Source organism: Pangasianodon hypophthalmus, chromosome 11 (genome assembly GCF_027358585.1).
Source record: "Pangasianodon hypophthalmus isolate fPanHyp1 chromosome 11, fPanHyp1.pri, whole genome shotgun sequence".
In the NCBI taxonomy this organism is placed as follows: domain Eukaryota; kingdom Metazoa; phylum Chordata; class Actinopteri; order Siluriformes; family Pangasiidae; genus Pangasianodon; species Pangasianodon hypophthalmus.
The window spans coordinates 14,629,429-14,648,199 of NC_069720.1; the positions used below are offsets into that span (position 1 = coordinate 14,629,429).

The window sequence follows — 18,771 nt, forward strand, 5'->3', positions numbered from 1 at the left end:
CTGAGTCTGAGAGCCCAGTCCAGATATTATGGTGTATATTTTCAACCAGAGCGAAATGTCGTTTATTGATTTCCAGCACAAACAATCAATCTTGGACACTGAGTTAATAAGTCAAACCCTTTTTTAATTGAGAGATACAAAAAGATCTTATACAATGGGGTAGAGAGCATAGCTAGCGATGCCACAGGTGTTGCTGCCGTTTCGGATCATGCGCATATATCCTCCTTCTCCCCAACCTGTGCCCCAGCTGATGACAGAGAGAAAATTAGACTTAACACTTAAATTAGACTTAAGCTTCCAATCTTTCAATCCTATAAGACTCTTTCACTGGCATATTAGTGTTTTCTTCGTCTTTTTTTTTTTTAACTTCATGCTACTCTAACATACATGACTCAAAGGGTGTGTTAGAGCAAGGAAAATAATAAAATGCAGAATTTTAGCTGTGGAATTTTCTAATCCTGGAGTTCTCTTGCACTGGATATTTAGAGCAGTCTCCTGCCTGTGACATGAATTGAAACTGCAATGAAAATACTGACAAGCCTTTTCTTTCTCCCGTACCCAATTGTAAACATTACAAACTGCACCTTTAACCAATCTAATGCAACATGTTGCATATTTATTATGGTAAGATTATGTTTTCAGAGTGTTATTGTTTTCCCTAATTTATACAACTCATGCTAAATATGTATCTATAGTGTGTACAGGATACACAGCATGTGCCTAATGTCCCTGTATCATGTCCATACTGTGAAAGATGCAATTACACTACACTGTTCAGAGTGCATTTTGTACATAATTCACATAATGTGTTTTCTACACTTTGCAAAATATTTTAGTCTTTAATGATCATCCTCTTCACTTAAGTTCACCTAACATTAATGTGTTGCAATATATAGATTATATCAATGTGAGAATCTGAAAAGGCAAATTACTTATTAAGTCATAACTTTCTAAAATCAATTATTACAAAGATCTTCATTAGACTGGGTGTTTTATAGCAGATCAACTCTAAAACATATACTGAATGCAATGTTCTTAATGAATAAAGTAAGAAGGACATGCTCTGACCTGTTTTTGATGATCCAGTAGTCTCTGCCGCCCTCTGAGCCGTAGCCGACCAGAAGCACTGCATGGCTCAGGTTGTTCGGATTACATCTCGGCTCCTCATAGATTCCTGACAGAACATTTCAAATTACTTTAATGTGTAAGAAAGATCCACTTTTATTTATGCAGCAAATATTTCTTGCAAATAAAATGACACAAACATACCTGGTGAGTTAGGACATTGTTCAACTTTCTCATTCATAAGCTAATATAATTGTGCAATTATTATTTCTTTGTGTTTTATGTAAGGAATAAAACAGTTGGAGGTATTCTGTTAAATTATAATAATGAAAATAAAATAAAAATGAAAATCAATGATTGAGTGGTATGATGGGCCTAAGGTGAAGTGGAGTTATTGTTATTACCCCAAAATTGATTATATTCCAGCAACAGCAAGTCCCACAGCCATGTTTTATTCCTCTTATACTGCAGCAGCCAACCATCACATTAATCACTAATCATTAATCAGTTATTAAAAACAACATGTCATAGTTTGTGTCTGTTTATAGTTACATTTAATGTTGTGGAATGTCCACTAAACAATTTAGTTCCTGTTATCAGCTATAAACAGCTATAAACAGCTATAAACAGTTAATAAGACCAAAAATTGGCAGTTGCCATGTTACCGAGATACGGCTAAGCCCTTGCCCTGAAAACTTTCCCATGTCTGAAAACTAAAAGTTCTGTAAGGAAACATTTATTTTAGAGTCTCCAGTGTCAGCTCTTTGTAACAGTTGTTATGTTTTTCTTCACTGGAGTCTTCAGGACAGAGGAGTTTGTGCTTTATGGTTTCTCAGTAATGTGACACACTACATTTTCTGATCTGATTAAGTTCAAGAGATAGCTGCTATAACATAATTGATAACAGGAGCTATCTTTTCTCAAGGATATTCCACAACATTAAATATAACTACAAATGGTTAAAAGTAATGAAATATCTTTCATTAATACATTATAGTAATTTTCTTTATTAATAGTGTATTAATTAATAATTACACCAAAATTATTATTATTAATGCACATTGATGTGTTATAAATAATCAACTTAAGGGTGGTAACAGTAACTCTGCTTCAGGCCGAGCCACATCACACTCCATCATTTACTTTTTCCTATAATAGCACACACTGCCATGTTTTACCTCTTACTTATTTTACAAGGTTCTGCATTTTAATCCATAAAAATGTTCTCATCAAGTTCTCAAGTACAATTGTGAACCTCTCACCTGAGCTGTAGAACAGAAAGCTTGGGTGGTCAGCATCAACCGCTACAGTGATCGGACCGATAGTTGCCAAAGCGTCAGCCAAAGCCTGTTCATCTCCAGTAGGAATGAACCTGTAGTCATTGATTTGTGCCACAACTTTGTTGCTATCATAGAAGCAGGGCTGTGTGTCCTGAGAAATATGATAAAATAGAATAGTACATTTCAGAAGTGATTTAAAGAAACAAAGCAAGGCTTGTGTTTTGTTCATTACTTAGAATATTAAGTAAGGAATGTAAACATTTTTGGATATATGTAATAATTTTGGATATATGTAAAGGAAAATCACACAAAACACTTCTCATGGTTGGAGGATTGTAAATAACAAATGGAAGGAATGGAAAAACTGCTAAAATCACCATTTCTGATTCACAGATATCAATCATTTGTTAATTTGTTACTGCCAGGTCAGGGCTGTAATATTAATATGATTTTTAATATGAGGGAAAAGGTGTTTCATGTTCATTAGGAAAACTTTATCAGACGCATAACCCTTTATGTTTGAGAAATATTTTTAGCTATTTTTATATATTTGATTAATGGGAAATTGCCACCTAGCAGAAGTAGATATAATTCTCTGAATCTCACTCACCACTGAAGTATAAGGGTATGTTTCAGAGGCTTGCAGCCCGTTGTTAATCACATAATCATAAGCGTTGGCCATCCAGGCCCCACTGCAGCCGTATGTGCCGTAGGACCATGAGCAGTCCACCAGATTCTGCTCACTAAGAGACACCAGCTGGCCTGTTTTCCTGAACATTTGTCCCTCAATGGCACCAGTAGTGCTGAAAGCCCAACACGACCCACAGTAGCCCTGAGTGAGCAAACAAGACACCTGTGATCTAATGATACATACAAGTATAAACAAACACACACATTCAGAGGAAGAAGGCTAAGAATGGTGAAATTCTCATGAACATCTTCAGCATATTTCATGTTTAGTAAGTCTTATGTCTTATTGCATGCTTTTACAAAGAAAGACATAAGGCTAACAACCCTTTGTAGCTGAGAAGAGTTAAACCTCACCTGGTCTTTAACCTCTGTAACGTATCCCATCTGTCTGTAGTCTACCGAGGTCAGCCGTAGTCTCCGAGCATGGTAGCGTAGCTTGCGTGCATTAGCAGTCTTTCCCTTCTTATGTGCATTTCCATTTACCTTGGCTCCCAGTAACTGATGATACTCCAACCGAGTCTACAAAAATTGAAGTGGATTTTAAAAAGAAAATTTTATGTTCGGCTTAACATAACGTTTAAAAAAAGCAAGGTAGCACATGTTTTATAGCATGCTAGTAACTGTCAATAATGAATTAACTTATGAATTTTGCATTGGTTCATATGGGTCCTTAATATTGGAATTAATTTTAGTTAATGACAATGTTCTTTATATTTGACCTATTAGCATCATTATTTAAAAAAAAAGAAAGGAAATTCATATAGCATGTTATTTTATTAATAATACATACAAATGTTAATGAATGCTATATTAATGTTGTCAAAAAAAAATTCATGTCTTCAATTTGTGTGAGCATAGAAGTAAGTTCTGAATAACACTGTGTCTGGAACACGGACTCTTCCCAGAACGCACTGCGGCCCACAAACATGACCGCTCCAGACTACACTTCTAAGAAACTGCAGCAGTTTACTTGCTCTCAATTGCCAGACACACACCCGTTTTCACACTATATAAGCAGATTTAGCAACTTTTTTTTTTTTTTTTTTAAATCTAGTGACTTTTTGGATGATGTCACATCATAACGTTGCAGTTATAAAATTGGGATTTTAGCAGGGCGGAGCAGCAGCTTGGAAGTGACTGTTGGTTAACATATAGTCTTAATGGGCTGCGTTTCATACTCATTCCATTTTCTGACAACAGAAACAGAAAAATATGCAAATCAGATCAGCTTTATTGGGAATTTGGCTGAAATTTGGATGGCTATTAAAATACAGCATGTGAGCACAGAGAGTAGGAGAGAAGCAAACAGATGTAAAGGGCTGACTGCTGACTAGGCAGAGTGCAAATACTACGCAATGACATCGTGAATATGCTAATTAGAGCATGACGTCTTCTAGTGACTTTTCGAGCAAGCAAGTTTAGCTACTTTCTGTTGAAAGTAGTTGTCAACAGTGTATATAATAGACACTTATTCACCACATTCTCCCCAAAGTAAACGCTCAGTTTGTGTTACACTCCTGACTTTACCAAGCCTTTAGCTTGTGTTTGTCAGTACGGTTTTGATTGTTAGCCTGTCTTTCTATTTACGTGATTGGTTTGCCTAGTTTGTCCTGTTCGCTCATCGCATGACCCTCACCTGTGTTTTGACTTTGATTTTGCCTGAATTTTTGGATACCTCTGCCTTGATCTTCATTAAAACATTTGGCACACGGCAAGATAGATCTATAAAATAATGACTTACCAGGTCTCCGTATTTGTTCATTGCCATAGTAAACTCTGACACGCCCATATAAAATTTTCTATTGTTATCCTCAATCAGCTCCTTGTTTTTCTCCCAAATGGCTCTTCTTTTAATATCATTGTTCTTTAGGAGAGAAGAACAGAGACAATGCTTTAAGTTATACAACATGAAGTAGTTTTCAGTTCTTCCTGCTGCAGAATTGGAAACTAACCCTAGAATGTAGGTAGTGATGTACAGTATATCTTGTAGCATGTACTGTATATGAACTGTTACTTTATCATGCATAAGTGCACTGTATAAATAACAGCACGATCTATCTGATATGTGAAATGCTATTTATCTGTTTTAAATAAGAGAGAGACCTCTTCTTCATAGTCCACTCCATTAGCTCTCTTCCACAGCTTCCACTCTGATGGTGCATCCTCTTCTGACTCCACAGCCATTGAGAGCGGTACAGCCACGAAGACGCTGACCAGGAGTGTCCTGCTAACCAGAACCATCCAAGGGAATCGACCCATATCTGCCCAAACAGAGCAATATATACCTAAACATCTTCACCTTGAGGATACTTTAAAGTTGTAGCTTTACCTCTGACTGCTACAAAATACTGACACTGGAGACTCCTTCCATAAACACTAAACATTTCCTTACAGAAAACATCATATTAATGATTATATGTTTTTCTTTCTTAAATATCAACTGATTATGAATAATAGGTCATAGGTTACTTGGTGCATCTCCCATAGAAGTCTCTGTGAAATAGCAGATATTGTAGAAATGTTTACATATTAGAACAAGTGCATTAATATAAACCTATGATTTGCCTTGCAACCAGATCTACTGTAAGAGCTGCTGTTACAGAAAATTAATCAACGCCTTCTGAACAATCAGATTAAAGAATTAAACAGCACTGTGGTATAAATGCAAAGTTATATAAAGTTTTACGGGTTTATTAGGAACATCTGCCTTGTAGCTACACTAATTACACTAATTTCATCAGCTAAACCTACCATATACGTTGCTTTGTAGGTTACTGTTACTGACTATAGCCCATCTGCACATATACCCAAAGTGTTAGCAGTGTACATAGTGCTGTTATGAGTATATTAGGTTCAGAAGGCTCTTACTAGTCCCTTTATTACACACATTTACATTGCTGGTCCACCTGCAGCACCTGATATAGTACAACATAGTCTTGAAAAAGTGTTTGCAGAAAGAATATTTATGGGAAAAAGTACAAAATTTTCATTTAGAATAACAGTCCACATTACAAGTCTAAAATTACATAGCATTAAAAAAACATCCAACATTAATCATTTTTATCTATTATTTTTTTGGGTGTTGGAAAAGGCCTATACATGTTCTTTGCCCAATATACACATTTAAATTTGATAGAAATTCAAAACCTAGGGATAAAAAAATGAGCCAGATTTAATACTTACCTGGCATGTTTTTGTGAGTACTGTCCAGTGGATGAGTTTCTGATGAGAACTAGAGGATATAACCCATGCAGAGGTCACTAAAATACGCTGCACTACATGTTTATATACTATGTGGAAGGTGTGTCCTGGTCCTCTTAGTCATACCACGCTAAGCCAGGCCTAGGCCCAGAAAGCCCTTAAATAATAAGCTGTGTATGTCAATAACACCCTGCTTGAGTGAATGATACACCATTTACCAATTCCTTCAAACAGCTTTGCACGTCAAATGCTGTTCTCAGATTATCTGACCCTCCCAGCTGTTTTCATCTGGCCCTACATTAACTAGCTACAAACATTATTACACCAAATCCTTCAATGTGTTGTAAATCTCCACCAAACTCAGATGGATAGGTTGTATATAAGGTCCATTCACAAATAAACCCATGCTTATAGAAGTCCAAATAGTACAGGCTGATCTGCACTTTTCTATATCTCGATCCTACAGGGATGTTTATACAGACGTAATGCAGATGTCAGCACATGATGTCATGGGCGGTGGTGACATCAGCAATAATCTGTTATTATACTTGAGCCTGTCCTATGATGAACATTCATCTTTGATGAGCATTGTGCCTCATCTCTTCTGCTTTGAGGTGCTGTAGATTGCATTTTGTGAGATATTAAGAGTTTATTTTGAAGTTATAAAGACCTGTGTTATTCAGTGATATAATGATACAATGATGATACATAGACTGCTAATTGAGTACACATATGGGGCATGTTTTTATATCTTGGTGGAGACCAAATGCCCCCACAAGGACAGGAATACCTGACAGTTTTAATAGACAGTGGGCTTTCTTACATTGTTTTGTTTGTGGTCCTCTTATGAACTGTATTACCTGAATGTGTGCGTGTGTGTGTGTAAAAGCGACAGAGATTAAGAATTAGAAACTTTGTTCACACAGGAATTTTACCTGGCAAATCATGTAACATACACTCTTAGAAAATGGGTTCTTCGTATAGTTAACACTTCCTAGATTCCTCGAGAGGTTTTTAGTTTTTACCCCATTCTAATCAGGAAGCAGTCTGTCAAGTCTGTTAAGGTCTAGATTTCAGAGCGACAACCTAAGAACCCTTAAGTTCTAGAGTTCTAGATTTGACCTTTTGTGTACAACATATAACATATACAACAACACATATACAGTACATACAATGTGGTTTTAATGTCGTCTCAGCCTACATTAAAAATCTGGATCTTATTTATTTATTTATTTAATTTAAAACTGGAAATAAAAAAGTTTTAGAATTTTGAAAAAAAAAAATTAAAAACAAACAAAGAAAGGAAATGTTCATTATCTCGAATATACCATATTCTGCACTATTTCTAATTCATTATTTAAATTGACACAAATCTGAGATATTGACCGTGTTAACTCCTGTGTACAAAAGGTCACATTTTCTTTGAGACTCATCCCTTCCACTGAAGTATGTGTTCTGACAACACACTGATGGATTTATTCTAACATGATCAAGTCCTTGCCAGCTTGAGTGGATGCTGTCATTAATGCAAATGGAGGCATACCAAAACCTCTGAAATTCTGAAACTCATAGAAGTATTTCTAAGATTCTCATTTCACTCAAATTGTTACTGATAATATAATTTGTAAGGAAAGATTTTGTACTAAATTAGAAAAAAAATAAAAAAGCACTAGTGGTATCAGACTTTTGGACATTTACATTTATGGCATTTGGCAGACGCCCTCATCCAGAGCAACTTACAATTATCTCATTTATACAACTGAGCAGCTGAGAGTTAAGGGCCTTGCTCATGGGCCCAGCAGGGGCAGCCTGGTGGTGCTGGGATTTGAACTCTCAACCTTCCCATCAGAAGCCCAATGGCTTAACCACAGAGCTACCACTTATGGACCCCACTGCACACCATACAAAACTGCATAATTTGAAATTAATTTATTTTTACCTTACCCTCCATGTTTTAGAAAATATAGTGGAGGTAGTGAAGTAAGAAAATAGGGAGTGAGTGAGTGAGTGAGTGAGTGGGAGAGAGAGAGAGAGAGAGAGAGAGGGAGTGAGTGAGTGAGTGAGTGAGAAAGAGAGAGAGAATGTGTGTGTGTGTGTGTGAGAGAGAGAGAATGTGTGTGTGTGTGTGTGTGTGTGAGAGAGAGAGAGAGAGAGAGAGAGAGAGAGAATGTGTGTGTGTGTGTGTGTGTGTGTGAGAGAGAGAGAGAGAGAATGTGTGTGTGTGAGAGAGAGGGAGTGAGTGAGAGAGAGAGAGAGTTGGCTGCTGAATAAAACACAGCTCATGCTGCTAGTCTGCAGTGAGAGTGTGTGCCTCAGCCAGTCACTGTAAACCCTGAATTGTCTGAGCTCCTGAAGGGAAGGTGGAATGACACTCGGCGGAATGAGACCCCAGTGAGCTCAGCATGTCTTTCAAGGTAAATCACTTCGTCTTGGCGCATGCAGAACGAGCTGTGGACTGCAGGGAAATGTGCTCCTGTGAGCTCTGATGCGCCCTTTGCAGTGCTCAGGCTACAGGACATGGAGAAACGCCTTCACGCCGCCTCTCTGTGCACTTCTAGGCGTTTTTTAAGAGACAGAGTGTGATTTTGTGGTGTTTTAAAGGCATGTGTCTGATTATTTTCTACATTACATTTTCGCACTGTTCCGCACATTAATAATAACATCCGGAAAATGAAACAGCTACTTCACTCTGTCTCTAAGACTACGCCTTTTTGTACATACGCATGTCACGCAGTAGCCTAGGGGCTATGTCACTGTTTTGTACACTTGGATGTGACGTCATGGCGACCCGTGATGACGTGCTATTTTGACCGGTCACGTATTGTTTTGACAGTGTGGTTTCAGACGCGGCCATGATGTACGCAGCCCGTGTGTGTGTGTGTGAGTGTGTGTGTGTGTGTGTGAGAGAGTGTGTGTGTGTATGTGAGTGTGTGTGTGTGAATGTGTGTATGTGTTTGTGTGTGTGTGTGTGTGTGAGTGTGTGTATGTGTGTGAGACAGTGTGTGTGTATGTGTGTGTATGTGTTTGTGTGAGTGTGTGAGTGTGTGTGTGTGTAGGGTGGGAGCATGTTTGTATATGTTGCTTTTAAACATGAAAAGCAGCTTTTATTCAGCTAATAAAAGCTAAATGAGCTAAAAGGTTGCTGGGGTTAAGGTTCAGGTTAGATTTAGGTTTAGCAGAGCATTAATTAGCTGCATTAATATTTTTTTTAAAATTAATAATAATTTACGTTTAATAATTGTGGAACATCCTTGAGACAAGTTTAGTTCCTGTTAACACTTATATTAACAGCTATAAACAGTTGTTCCCTCACCAGCCTTTTTTTAATTTAATTTTATTTTCTATAACAGCAGTTCCAGCAGTAGTACTGGCTGTAATATAAATAAGGATTTTACAACAGTTAGTTCCAGTCCACTAATTTGATTGGATGAGCGGCATTCCAAGAGTGCTGGGACGTTTCACTGTGTGTATCACTCCGCTTGTCTGTGTCCGCCATGCAGCAGTCCCACTGAAACCGTTACTACAGTAGTGTTAGTGACATCATCAATGGACATGGCAAAGGACACGTTTTTCATGAATATAACTTTTGACTTAAAATATGAAAGTTTGTCAGAAGATGAAAAGGAAGAAGGGACGCCAGTTTCACTGGAAGCAGATTTAACCGGATTGCACAAATTGATGTGAGCGAGCTAGCTCACACTGCCTCTTCAGCCTCGTCAGGATCTATTTCTGCTAGCGGAACACTTACTCTATATTAATTTCTTATTTATAAAACTGTTGTATAAAAGCAATACCGCACTCTCAGTCATGCTGTTATAGTGAATATGGACATGGCTGTGGTTACCTGCTGAGTCACAGCTGTATCTATGTTCAGTATAACTGCACTCTTGCTCATGTGGTATTGCTTATTTATATCAATGAACTCATTCTAATACATTATCATTTTGATAGTAATAACTAATTATATTGTAATAAAACATAATAAACTTCATGTATCCAAAACTGACAATGTGTTTAAATGTAAAGATATGATTGTGTAATCTAATGGTTAATTCTGAGCGCACAAATAATCACATTCAGCTCAAATAATTGCAATTATTAGATGATTATGTAATTATTGTAACAGGCCTAGTGACATCCCTCTGTTTATATTGTATGATATGTTATGTTTTAGTAACATACATATTTTATGCATATATGTGTGTCTTGCAGAAGGAAACACCCCTAGCCAACGCTGCATTTTGGGCAAGCAGAAAGGGGAACCTGGCCCTCCTTCAGCTGTTGCTGAACAGCGGCCGTGTGGACGTCGACTGCAAAGACAGCGTATGACAGCTTCATCTACACCCATTATTACAACCATTAACTCAGCACACATTGCATTAAAGACAAACTAAAAACATACTCACTTTCATTGTTTCTGATGGTTTTTTGACCAGTATGGAACCTCGGCTCTGATGGTGGCCTCCTACAGCGGCCATTATGACTGTGTGAGGGAGCTCATCATGCAAGGGGCAGACATCAACCTGCAGAGGGAGGTGAGACAAGTGTCTCTGTCAGGAGTAGGGCTGGATGGAGGGCTATCTGGGAGAACTGTTTGTGGTGATATAAAAAGAGTTCTCAAAGTTGTAAAAGTCTACGTGAAAGTTTTCCTGATCCTTCTGATTGAAGATTGTTCTTATGAGGATTGGAATAAGTACTCTGAGTGCCTGAAAGAGTCAACAGCACCTGCATTATTAATGTGCAAAATGTGCCTTTGTCATAAAAATTAAAGAGAAATATTTACCCTGTCTTAGAGAGGCTCAGGTTGAGCCACTTGTATGGGTTTGGATTAGTTTAATGCCCTAGCAAAATATCACAGTGTTCAGTATTAAGGTATTTTCAGATTCATTCATTAGCATCATTTGTAGCTGATTTACTTTTAAACATTGCTGCACTAATTTTTCGTTTATAACAGGACAATAACTGGTATTGTAAACACCGGTAGTTCATTTTAAGGATTTATGATGTGTGCGTGATGATAATGTTGGATGGGGAAGTGTTGTAGCTTTTGCTGACCTTGCACAGACTCTAATGTCTGTGTGTTTGTCTGTGTGTCTGTGTGAGCTGTGTCACAGAGATAGGCTTGTGTTACATTATTGTGTTCCTGGGAAAATTTGGTCCCTTCAAGTACAGTAATAACTGAATGTGTGAGGAACAAATGTTTGAAAAATTTGAAAAATGAAAATTGTAAAATTTGGCTGGTCCCCATTAGGGCTTTTTATAACAAAAATCGCTGCTTTTATTTTAAAAAAAAAAGTGGTTTCAGAGGTTAAGGTTAAAGTTAGATTTAGCTGTAACATTAGTTAGCCGCATTAATAATTATGTCAGTGGATGGTCCTCACAAGTATAGTAAGACAAATGTGTGTGTGCGTTTGTGTGTGTGTGTGTGCGTGTGTGATTGTGATTGTTTCTTCAGACAGGTTCTACAGCCCTGTTCTTCGCAGCACAGCAGGGACATGATGACATCATCAAGCTCCTTTTTGAGTTTGGAGCTTCCACAGAATTCCAGACCAAGGTAGTCAAATGCAATGTGTTTAAAGTGCAGCTTGATTACAGACACATAGCTGTCTATGGCCCAAAGTTTGGGGTCTTTAAGGTCATCAGCAGCGTGCATCACTCTGTAAGTTAATGCAGATAAGATCCTGTGTCTAGGGATGCAAAGTCAATTTTGATAATGAATAAAAGCTTTGCAGAAATATATATTCTGTTTTTATGAGACAGAGAGAGATTGAGGGAAAAAAGTGAGTCAGAGAGTCAACCCCTAGCAATTAGGAGGCAGGAAATCTGCTGACCAGTATTACCAGTGAGTTAATACTTGCTTTGGCTGTACAGCTCTAGACAGCATGGATTTGCATTAATTATAGAGATTACTTTTGTCATCATAGATAAAGCTGTCAAGTTTGTTCCTGATACTTTTTTGTACTTAACAGAGGGACTTCTGCAGAGTTTTATGGGGTTATCCTCATTTGTTTCATTGTGCTTCTTTCTTTGCAGTTCTTCCTCACATTACACAACTTAAAAATCTCAGACTCACTGATCTGCTCACGCTACATGACTTTAATCACTTGCTCGATTAGCTGTTTGGTGGATATAGACGTGTTTGCAGATGAGCAGGCTCATACACCACAAAAATAAACGTGAGGGCTGTCTATCATGTGACTTTATGACTATACTCTTTTGTTTGGAAACATGAAAAAACAATATGAAGGAAGGATAGGTCAGAGAAATGCAAGCAGTAAGGATTGTCTGTTCTGCAAAGAGAACTGGAGGTCTAGTGCAAAAACTGTAGCTAGTTCTACACTGTGCACTGTAAGGAATCATCATGTCATGTTTATTTTTGCTGTTTCTAACATCCATTTGCATATGACATGCCAAATAATTTCTTACAGAGGCATTATTATTGTGTTACATTTTAATTTTGCTCTTCCAAACAAATAGATGGATGATAGAACTGGATTCAGGGATCTGCTGCACATTATTTCCTCTCATACTCTCAGAGGCGGTTTCTTAGCACTGTCTTGCTGCTAGTTGCAGAGAGGTTCACACTATCTGACTGCAGAGAAACTCAAACAAGATTTAAAATATCAGAGCATTGTAATTAATTTGTAGACTGAGAAAATTGCATCACTGCATGGCATGTGTGTGTGTGTTGGGGGTGTGGTAAATCAAGCCAATAGAAGACTTTTTGTCATTTGATTTAAGAAAAGCTTGAACACTATGTTGGCCATACAGACTTTTGGGACCATATTCACAAAAGTGTCATGTTTTTTTTTTGTTTTTGTGTTTTTGCTGTGTTTCCTGCAGGACGGTGGCACGGCCCTGTGTGCCGCCTGCCAGAGTGGTCACTCCAAAGTAGTAGAGACCCTGCTCAAGAACGGAGCCAACATCCATGACCAGCTTAGCGTTAGTGCACTCTCTTCAATATGAGCATGCCTAGCCTTTTCCTTATTCATAACTGCCTGTAGGGCTTGAGTTGTCTCGGTGACTCTCAGGTTGCAGCCGTGTCAGCAGTTGCATACCACTGTCGGGAATTAATTTTGGACCGAAGCCTAAAAACCATCAACACGAACAAATTTAGCCCTTTAGATGTAAACAAATGCCGCTGGGGAGACAGGGTGGAACTAAAACTAAACTAAACCCTTAATTGTAAAGCATGCTAGAAGCAAAAGTATGTTATGAGCTAGTTTATAATTATTATATTATTAAAGCTAAAGTATAGCTACTTTAATTTTAAAAGTGTGTAGTCTTTTTACATTTATTTTGTTTGTGCATTACCCCAAACATAGACACACATATACAGTACGTAGAGTATAATGTATGTATAATTTAATATATATGTCAGTATAGTTCGTGGAGGCTTTCCCTCAGTGTTTTATATATACAAGCATATCTTTGAAGCACTTTGCCTGTTCAGCACACAGTAACTCTCTCCTATCACATTTCAGGATGGCGCCACTCCTCTGTTCTTAGCCTCTCAGGAAGGTCATGTGACCATTGTCCGTCAGCTGTTGTCATCTGGAGCCAAAGTAAACCAGCCTCGTGAGGTGAGGGGATGCATTTTTTATCCTCTCCTTAATACATTATGTATACAGCTAAAGTGCTTGTTTTGTCCCAGTGGTATGACATGCTTTTGTGTGCTTGTACGCTGTAGGTTCTTCTATCAATCAAGTATCATGTCTGGTTTATGTGCTGCTCTATATTTACTTCATGCTTCAGGATGGCACCACACCACTGTGGATAGCAGCTCAGATGGGCCACAGTGAAGTTGTGAAAGTTCTGCTACTGCGTGGTGCTGACCGAGATGCTGAGAGAAACGTATGGCACTGATTTTACTAATGAAGCAAATAAAAAAAAATCTAATTTGGTGAAATTAGTTTTGGCAAAAAATCTAATTTACATATTTCCCTTACTAATGTATGGGAAAATGTATATTTTCCTGGAAAAAAACACAGCTTGTCACGTTAAAGAGAAACCACAAAGTTCTCTGCCCTAAAGACTTTCCCGTGTTGGAAAATCGAAAGCCTAACCTCTAACTGTTACAGAGTGCTGACACTAGAGACTCTTTCCATAAATGCTAAATAAACCCCTACTCAGAAAACTATCATATCAGCAATTACACACACTTTTAATCCGTTTATGTGAATCATCTACCATCCCTGTGTAAATGTACGTTCACATATACAGCGACTCGCAGCGACAAAGCGAATGGAGACCATTCATTTTCAATGAGAGCTGGCAATTTCCAGCAACATGAGCGACAGCGACCATTGGTGACTAGATATTGGCGTGTCCAGTGATGCGACAAAGTTGAGAAAAGTTTAACTTTATGCAAATTTGGAGTGACTTGGTGCAGCAACTACCAATGGGAGTGAAGATGGTAGAGTGATCCGAGGCTTTAAACGCGCTAAGGCCGTAAGCTAAGCAAAGCTAATTGGTGCTTAGATAGATGGCCGCAATGACAGAGAGCACACACTGCTACTCCTTCATCTCATATGATATGATGCATATATACATTGGTGAATTTTATATACAAATATTCTCTCTCCAGAATGTTTAATTTTAGCTGCAAGAAAACTGGTTTGTTGTCAAAAGTGGAATGGTAGTTGTGCCACCCACTGATAAATGTTACTATGGCAACCAGTAGTAGGAACGCCTACTGGCAACTTCATAGTACAGCGACTGGCGACTTGCAGTGATAAAATCGCTGTATGTGTGAACGTGCCTTAAGTCGATACTATAGAAACTAAAATGGAGCTATTATCAGAGCTGCTATTATAGAAAATTAATCAACACCTTCTGACCAGTCAAATTTGCAAATTCAGCAGCATTATGCTATAAAATGGGAATAATATAGTTCTACAATGAACTTAAATTTGTCTGTATGAAAAGTGCCTTAAACACAGTAATTATTTCACTAATTATTGACTCATTTGAGTCTCAATTAATGGATGGGGTTTTTCTCATTGCCTGCTGAAAGGACGGCTCCACTGCACTTTTTAAAGCTGCACACAATGGACACTGCAATGTCATAGAGGAGCTCCTAAAGTTTAACCCATCTCTTGGCCTTCTGAAGGTAGGCGATAATTTGTCGAAGTTGTTCATGCATTTGAGATTATCTACAGCTACTAAATAGTGCACTGACTTGGTTTTTTACATTAATACCTAATAACCTGACAAGATGTATAATATCTATTACTGTTCTTGCAGATGTGAATTCTGGAGGCATTTTTTTCTCTCTGTTTTAAATAACGGGTTGTCTGTCTAGAATGGTTCCACAGCTCTTCATGCTGCAGTCATGGGTGGAGATCCGAAAACTGTGACGCTTCTTCTGAAAGCCAATGCCGATCCAACTTTACGCAATAAGGTGTGTGATAGGGGTATAAAGATTTATCACAGCATGATGATTCAAAACAGTGTATGGAGCAGAAGTTCGGGAATTGATTTTGTGTTAATATGGAATTGTCCCTGCATCTATAAAGCCTGATCACAACTCATTTTATTATTTATGACTATTTTTAGATTCTTATTTAAAAACATTCTTAAATTGGATTGCTTTAGCACTGTGCATTTCCTTCGCTTCCTCAATATTTCTTAGTGCCTATCATTTCCAGTGAGGGCGGCGTGGCCACTGTGCCTGTCAGACACGGTGAAGGAGGAGTGGCGTGTGCAGTTGAGCCCAAAGGTTTACATACAAATAGGGCTAAAGACATTCAAACTCACTTTTTCACAACTCCCCACATTTCATGTTACCATACATTTCATGTGTTAAGTCAACTAGTGTATCTACTTTATTTTAGTAAGAGGTCATTCCAGAATAATAGCTAAGGGACAGACTTATTTCATCTTTTATTTACCATATCAGATTTTCAGTGGGTCAAGTGTTTACATACATTTTATTAGAATTTGGTGGCTGTAGAACCCTGGTGTGTAAGGGTGCAGAGTGTGTGTGTGTGTGTGTGTGTGTGTGTGGCAGGCAATACTTTGCTGGCATTTTTGCTCATTCCTCCTGACAGAACTGCTGTATCTCAGTCAGTCCTTGCTTAAACACACTTTTTCAGTTCAGTCCTTTTTCGTGTCAGAGCTTTGTGATAGCCACTCCAGTACTTTCACTTTGTTGTCTTTAAGCCATTTTGTTACAACTTTGGAGTTATGCTTAGGATCATTGCCCTGCTGAAAGACCTAGTTGTGACCAAGCTTTAACTTTCTGTCTGATGTCTTTAGGGTTTGCTTCAGCATTTCTAAATAATCTTTCTTCCTCATGATGCCATTTAATTTGTGCAGTGCATTAGTCCCTTTTCCAGTGAAACACCCCCACAACGTGATGTTTTTCCTTCATACATAGCGCTGATTATTATGACCAAACAGTTCAAATTTTGTTTCATCTGAAGAGAACAGTCCTCCAAAAGGTATTCACCTGTAAACTTCAGTCTTAATTTTTATGCCATTCTTAGAATAGGGATTTCTTCCTTGCCTGGCAGCTTTTCAGGCCATGGCTCTTTTAATGGTGGATGTACATACTTTGGTACCTGATGCCTCCAACTCCTTTACCAGTTTCTTTAATGTTGTCTTGGGGATCATTTGGCCTCTGTGATTGTAAGTTCTCAGTGAAGGAGGCATGGCCTCTGTGATTGTCAGTTCTCAGTGAAGAAGGCATGGCCTCTGTGATCGTCAGTTCTCAGTGAGGGAAGCATGGCTTCCATGCCTGCCAGACCCATTAATAGAGGCCTGGGCTCTTCTTATCAGTCCCAGTGAAGGAGGTGTGGCCTCTGTGATTCCTATTATTTTTGCATTATCCTGTTTGTTGAATGAATAGATCAGTATGCTTATCAAAGCCATTAGTTGCAGGCATGAGTAGGCTTCACATTGATTTGGACAAAGTAGAAGTGCAACTGAATAAATTAGTGAACAAATTCTTTAACTGAATCAAATCAAATGATTCAAGACACTAAAAAGACTTCGAAGGTTTCACCTCTAATCAGAGTTTTCAGAATGTTAATATTTAGATTCCAGTTTGGGACAGAGTGGTACCTCTACAACAGTTTATCAGTGACATCTAGTGGACAATACACAGTAGTTCACACACTTTCACTGTATGAAAATTAACTAGATTGTTTTCCCTGTCCTAAAGTGCCTCTGCACTGAAAAAAAAAACTATTAAACTATATATATATAAAAAAAAATCCTGTTAAACTATTAAAAAACTATTAGTGCCACCTAGTAGGTAGCCACAGTGTACACAGTATAACAATAGAAGGATAACAGCTCTCAGTGTATTTTGTTATCAGTGTTTCTAATAATAAGTTACTGTCTATCTACAGAATAATGACCTACCAGGGGACCTCACAAAGAACGAGCGCATCCTGAGGATTCTGCGGCTGCATATCTTAAATGGAGGAAGTTGATGACTGTTCCTCTTGGCCCTTAGAGTTTTATAGCCTTTGGTTTTTGTGGCTAACAAAAATGCACTACACCAAGCCAAAAGAGAAACTGCAACCACAACATTTTTAATGGTGCCTGCTTGTATTTGCAGCTTTAAAACTTCTGTAAGAAATTCATAATTGCACAAAAAAACAGGATTATTCTTTGTCCTGAGGAAAAACGTTACAAGCTGTAAATCAGTTTAATTTAGCTTTTTACCATTTAGGCCACACACCTGTAGCAGGAAAAAAGTATGGTGCAGTTCAGTTCCCTGCTATGTCTTACAAATGCAAACATAGATTGTGTGTGTGTGTGTGTGTGTGTGTGTGTGTGTTTAACTCCATGTTTCTTTTGGGTTTGTCTTTCTAGATTAGGTTGGAATTCTTTCTTCCACTGCAGCTTCCAACAAGTTTCTCTGTACTAAATTGAGTTATTCTTATTTTAATATTAGGATAGAAAGAGTAATTCTATTTATTATCACAAAACTGTCATCATGTAATGAAGTTTGCTAACCGTGTTCCTTATGACAAAGAAATATCAAACCCAGTCTAGCCATAATAACAGCCTGGAGGAATCTTATAGCTGTGTAAGCTTAATGCTTTATGTGCAGTTTTTTTTTTTAATTAATTTTATTCTGACATACTGGTCAGATGTTGCATTTGGTATTCTAAATTTAACGATTTAACTATTGGTGCTGTAAAATTGTAAAGTATTTTGCAAAATGTGTCTGTGAAAGTGTGTCAAACTGTATATTTGTGAAATAAATACTGCAGTGAAATATAATTGGAAATGTGTTTGTAAAGAAGTTTTGTGCTTACTCCCTGTATAGCCATGGGTCTTAAAGTGGGGTCTGTTATAAGGGTTAGGGGACTTAGGGGACCTTTATTTGTTATAGTGGTAATCTTGAATTTAATGACAATTTTAATTTAAAAAAAAAAACAAAATAAAATCTGTGAGTCGAAATTTCAGGAATAAAAAAATGCCGAAATATTATTGTACACATTTAAATAAAAAGCCTAATATCTGACTGGTTGGATAATGTTTATAAATGTGTACCTGAAGTTTTTTATTATTATTA

The 18,771-nt window shown here is 37.7% G+C and overlaps 2 protein-coding genes across 3 annotated transcripts; one reads left to right on the plus strand and one right to left on the minus strand.

Annotated features, from left to right (window-relative positions):
* Positions 1 to 66: 66 nt before the first annotated feature.
* Positions 67 to 6,284, minus strand: cts12 (cathepsin 12). Its single transcript, XM_026927907.3, has 8 exons — positions 6,219 to 6,284; positions 5,139 to 5,296; positions 4,777 to 4,899; positions 3,390 to 3,554; positions 2,956 to 3,177; positions 2,328 to 2,496; positions 1,069 to 1,174; positions 67 to 247 (listed from the first exon to the last, which is right to left on the minus strand). The coding sequence occupies exons 1-8, from the start codon at positions 6,223 to 6,225 to the stop codon at positions 148 to 150; spliced, it is 1,050 nt and encodes a 349-aa protein (XP_026783708.3). The 5' UTR covers positions 6,226 to 6,284; the 3' UTR covers positions 67 to 147.
* Positions 6,285 to 8,430: 2,146 nt separating this feature from the next.
* ankrd29 (ankyrin repeat domain 29) lies at positions 8,431 to 18,476 on the plus strand. 2 transcript variants are annotated; one of them, XM_026927929.3, is made up of 10 exons: positions 8,431 to 8,650; positions 10,449 to 10,559; positions 10,673 to 10,771; positions 11,692 to 11,790; positions 13,080 to 13,178; positions 13,721 to 13,819; positions 13,992 to 14,090; positions 15,253 to 15,348; positions 15,541 to 15,639; positions 17,594 to 18,476. In XM_026927929.3, the coding sequence occupies exons 1-10, from the start codon at positions 8,639 to 8,641 to the stop codon at positions 17,675 to 17,677; spliced, it is 897 nt and encodes a 298-aa protein (XP_026783730.3). In that variant the 5' UTR covers positions 8,431 to 8,638; the 3' UTR covers positions 17,678 to 18,476. The 2 variants fall into 2 exon arrangements, with proteins under 2 accessions (XP_026783730.3, XP_053094064.1); XM_053238089.1 differs by lacking the exon at positions 8,431 to 8,650 and having other exon boundaries at positions 10,434 to 10,559.
* Positions 18,477 to 18,771: the final 295 nt, after the last annotated feature.

Bases quoted from the DNA above. Each gene is read 5' to 3' on its own strand.
- cts12 (XM_026927907.3), bottom strand. The intron at 4,900-5,138 runs GTCTCTCTCTTA...TCTCTCCTAAAG, and splicing joins GAGTGGACTATGAAGAAGAG to AACAATGATATTAAAAGAAG. The intron at 2,497-2,955 runs GTGAGTGAGATT...CATATTTCTCAG, and splicing joins CATACCCTTATACTTCAGTG to GACACACAGCCCTGCTTCTA.
- ankrd29 (XM_053238089.1), top strand. From the start codon at position 10,434: ATGTGTGTCTTGCAGAAGGAAACACCCCTAGCCAACGCTGCATTTTGG. The intron at 10,560-10,672 runs GTATGACAGCTT...TTTTTTGACCAG, and splicing joins ACGTCGACTGCAAAGACAGC to TATGGAACCTCGGCTCTGAT. The intron at 11,791-13,079 runs GTAGTCAAATGC...TGTTTCCTGCAG, and splicing joins CCACAGAATTCCAGACCAAG to GACGGTGGCACGGCCCTGTG.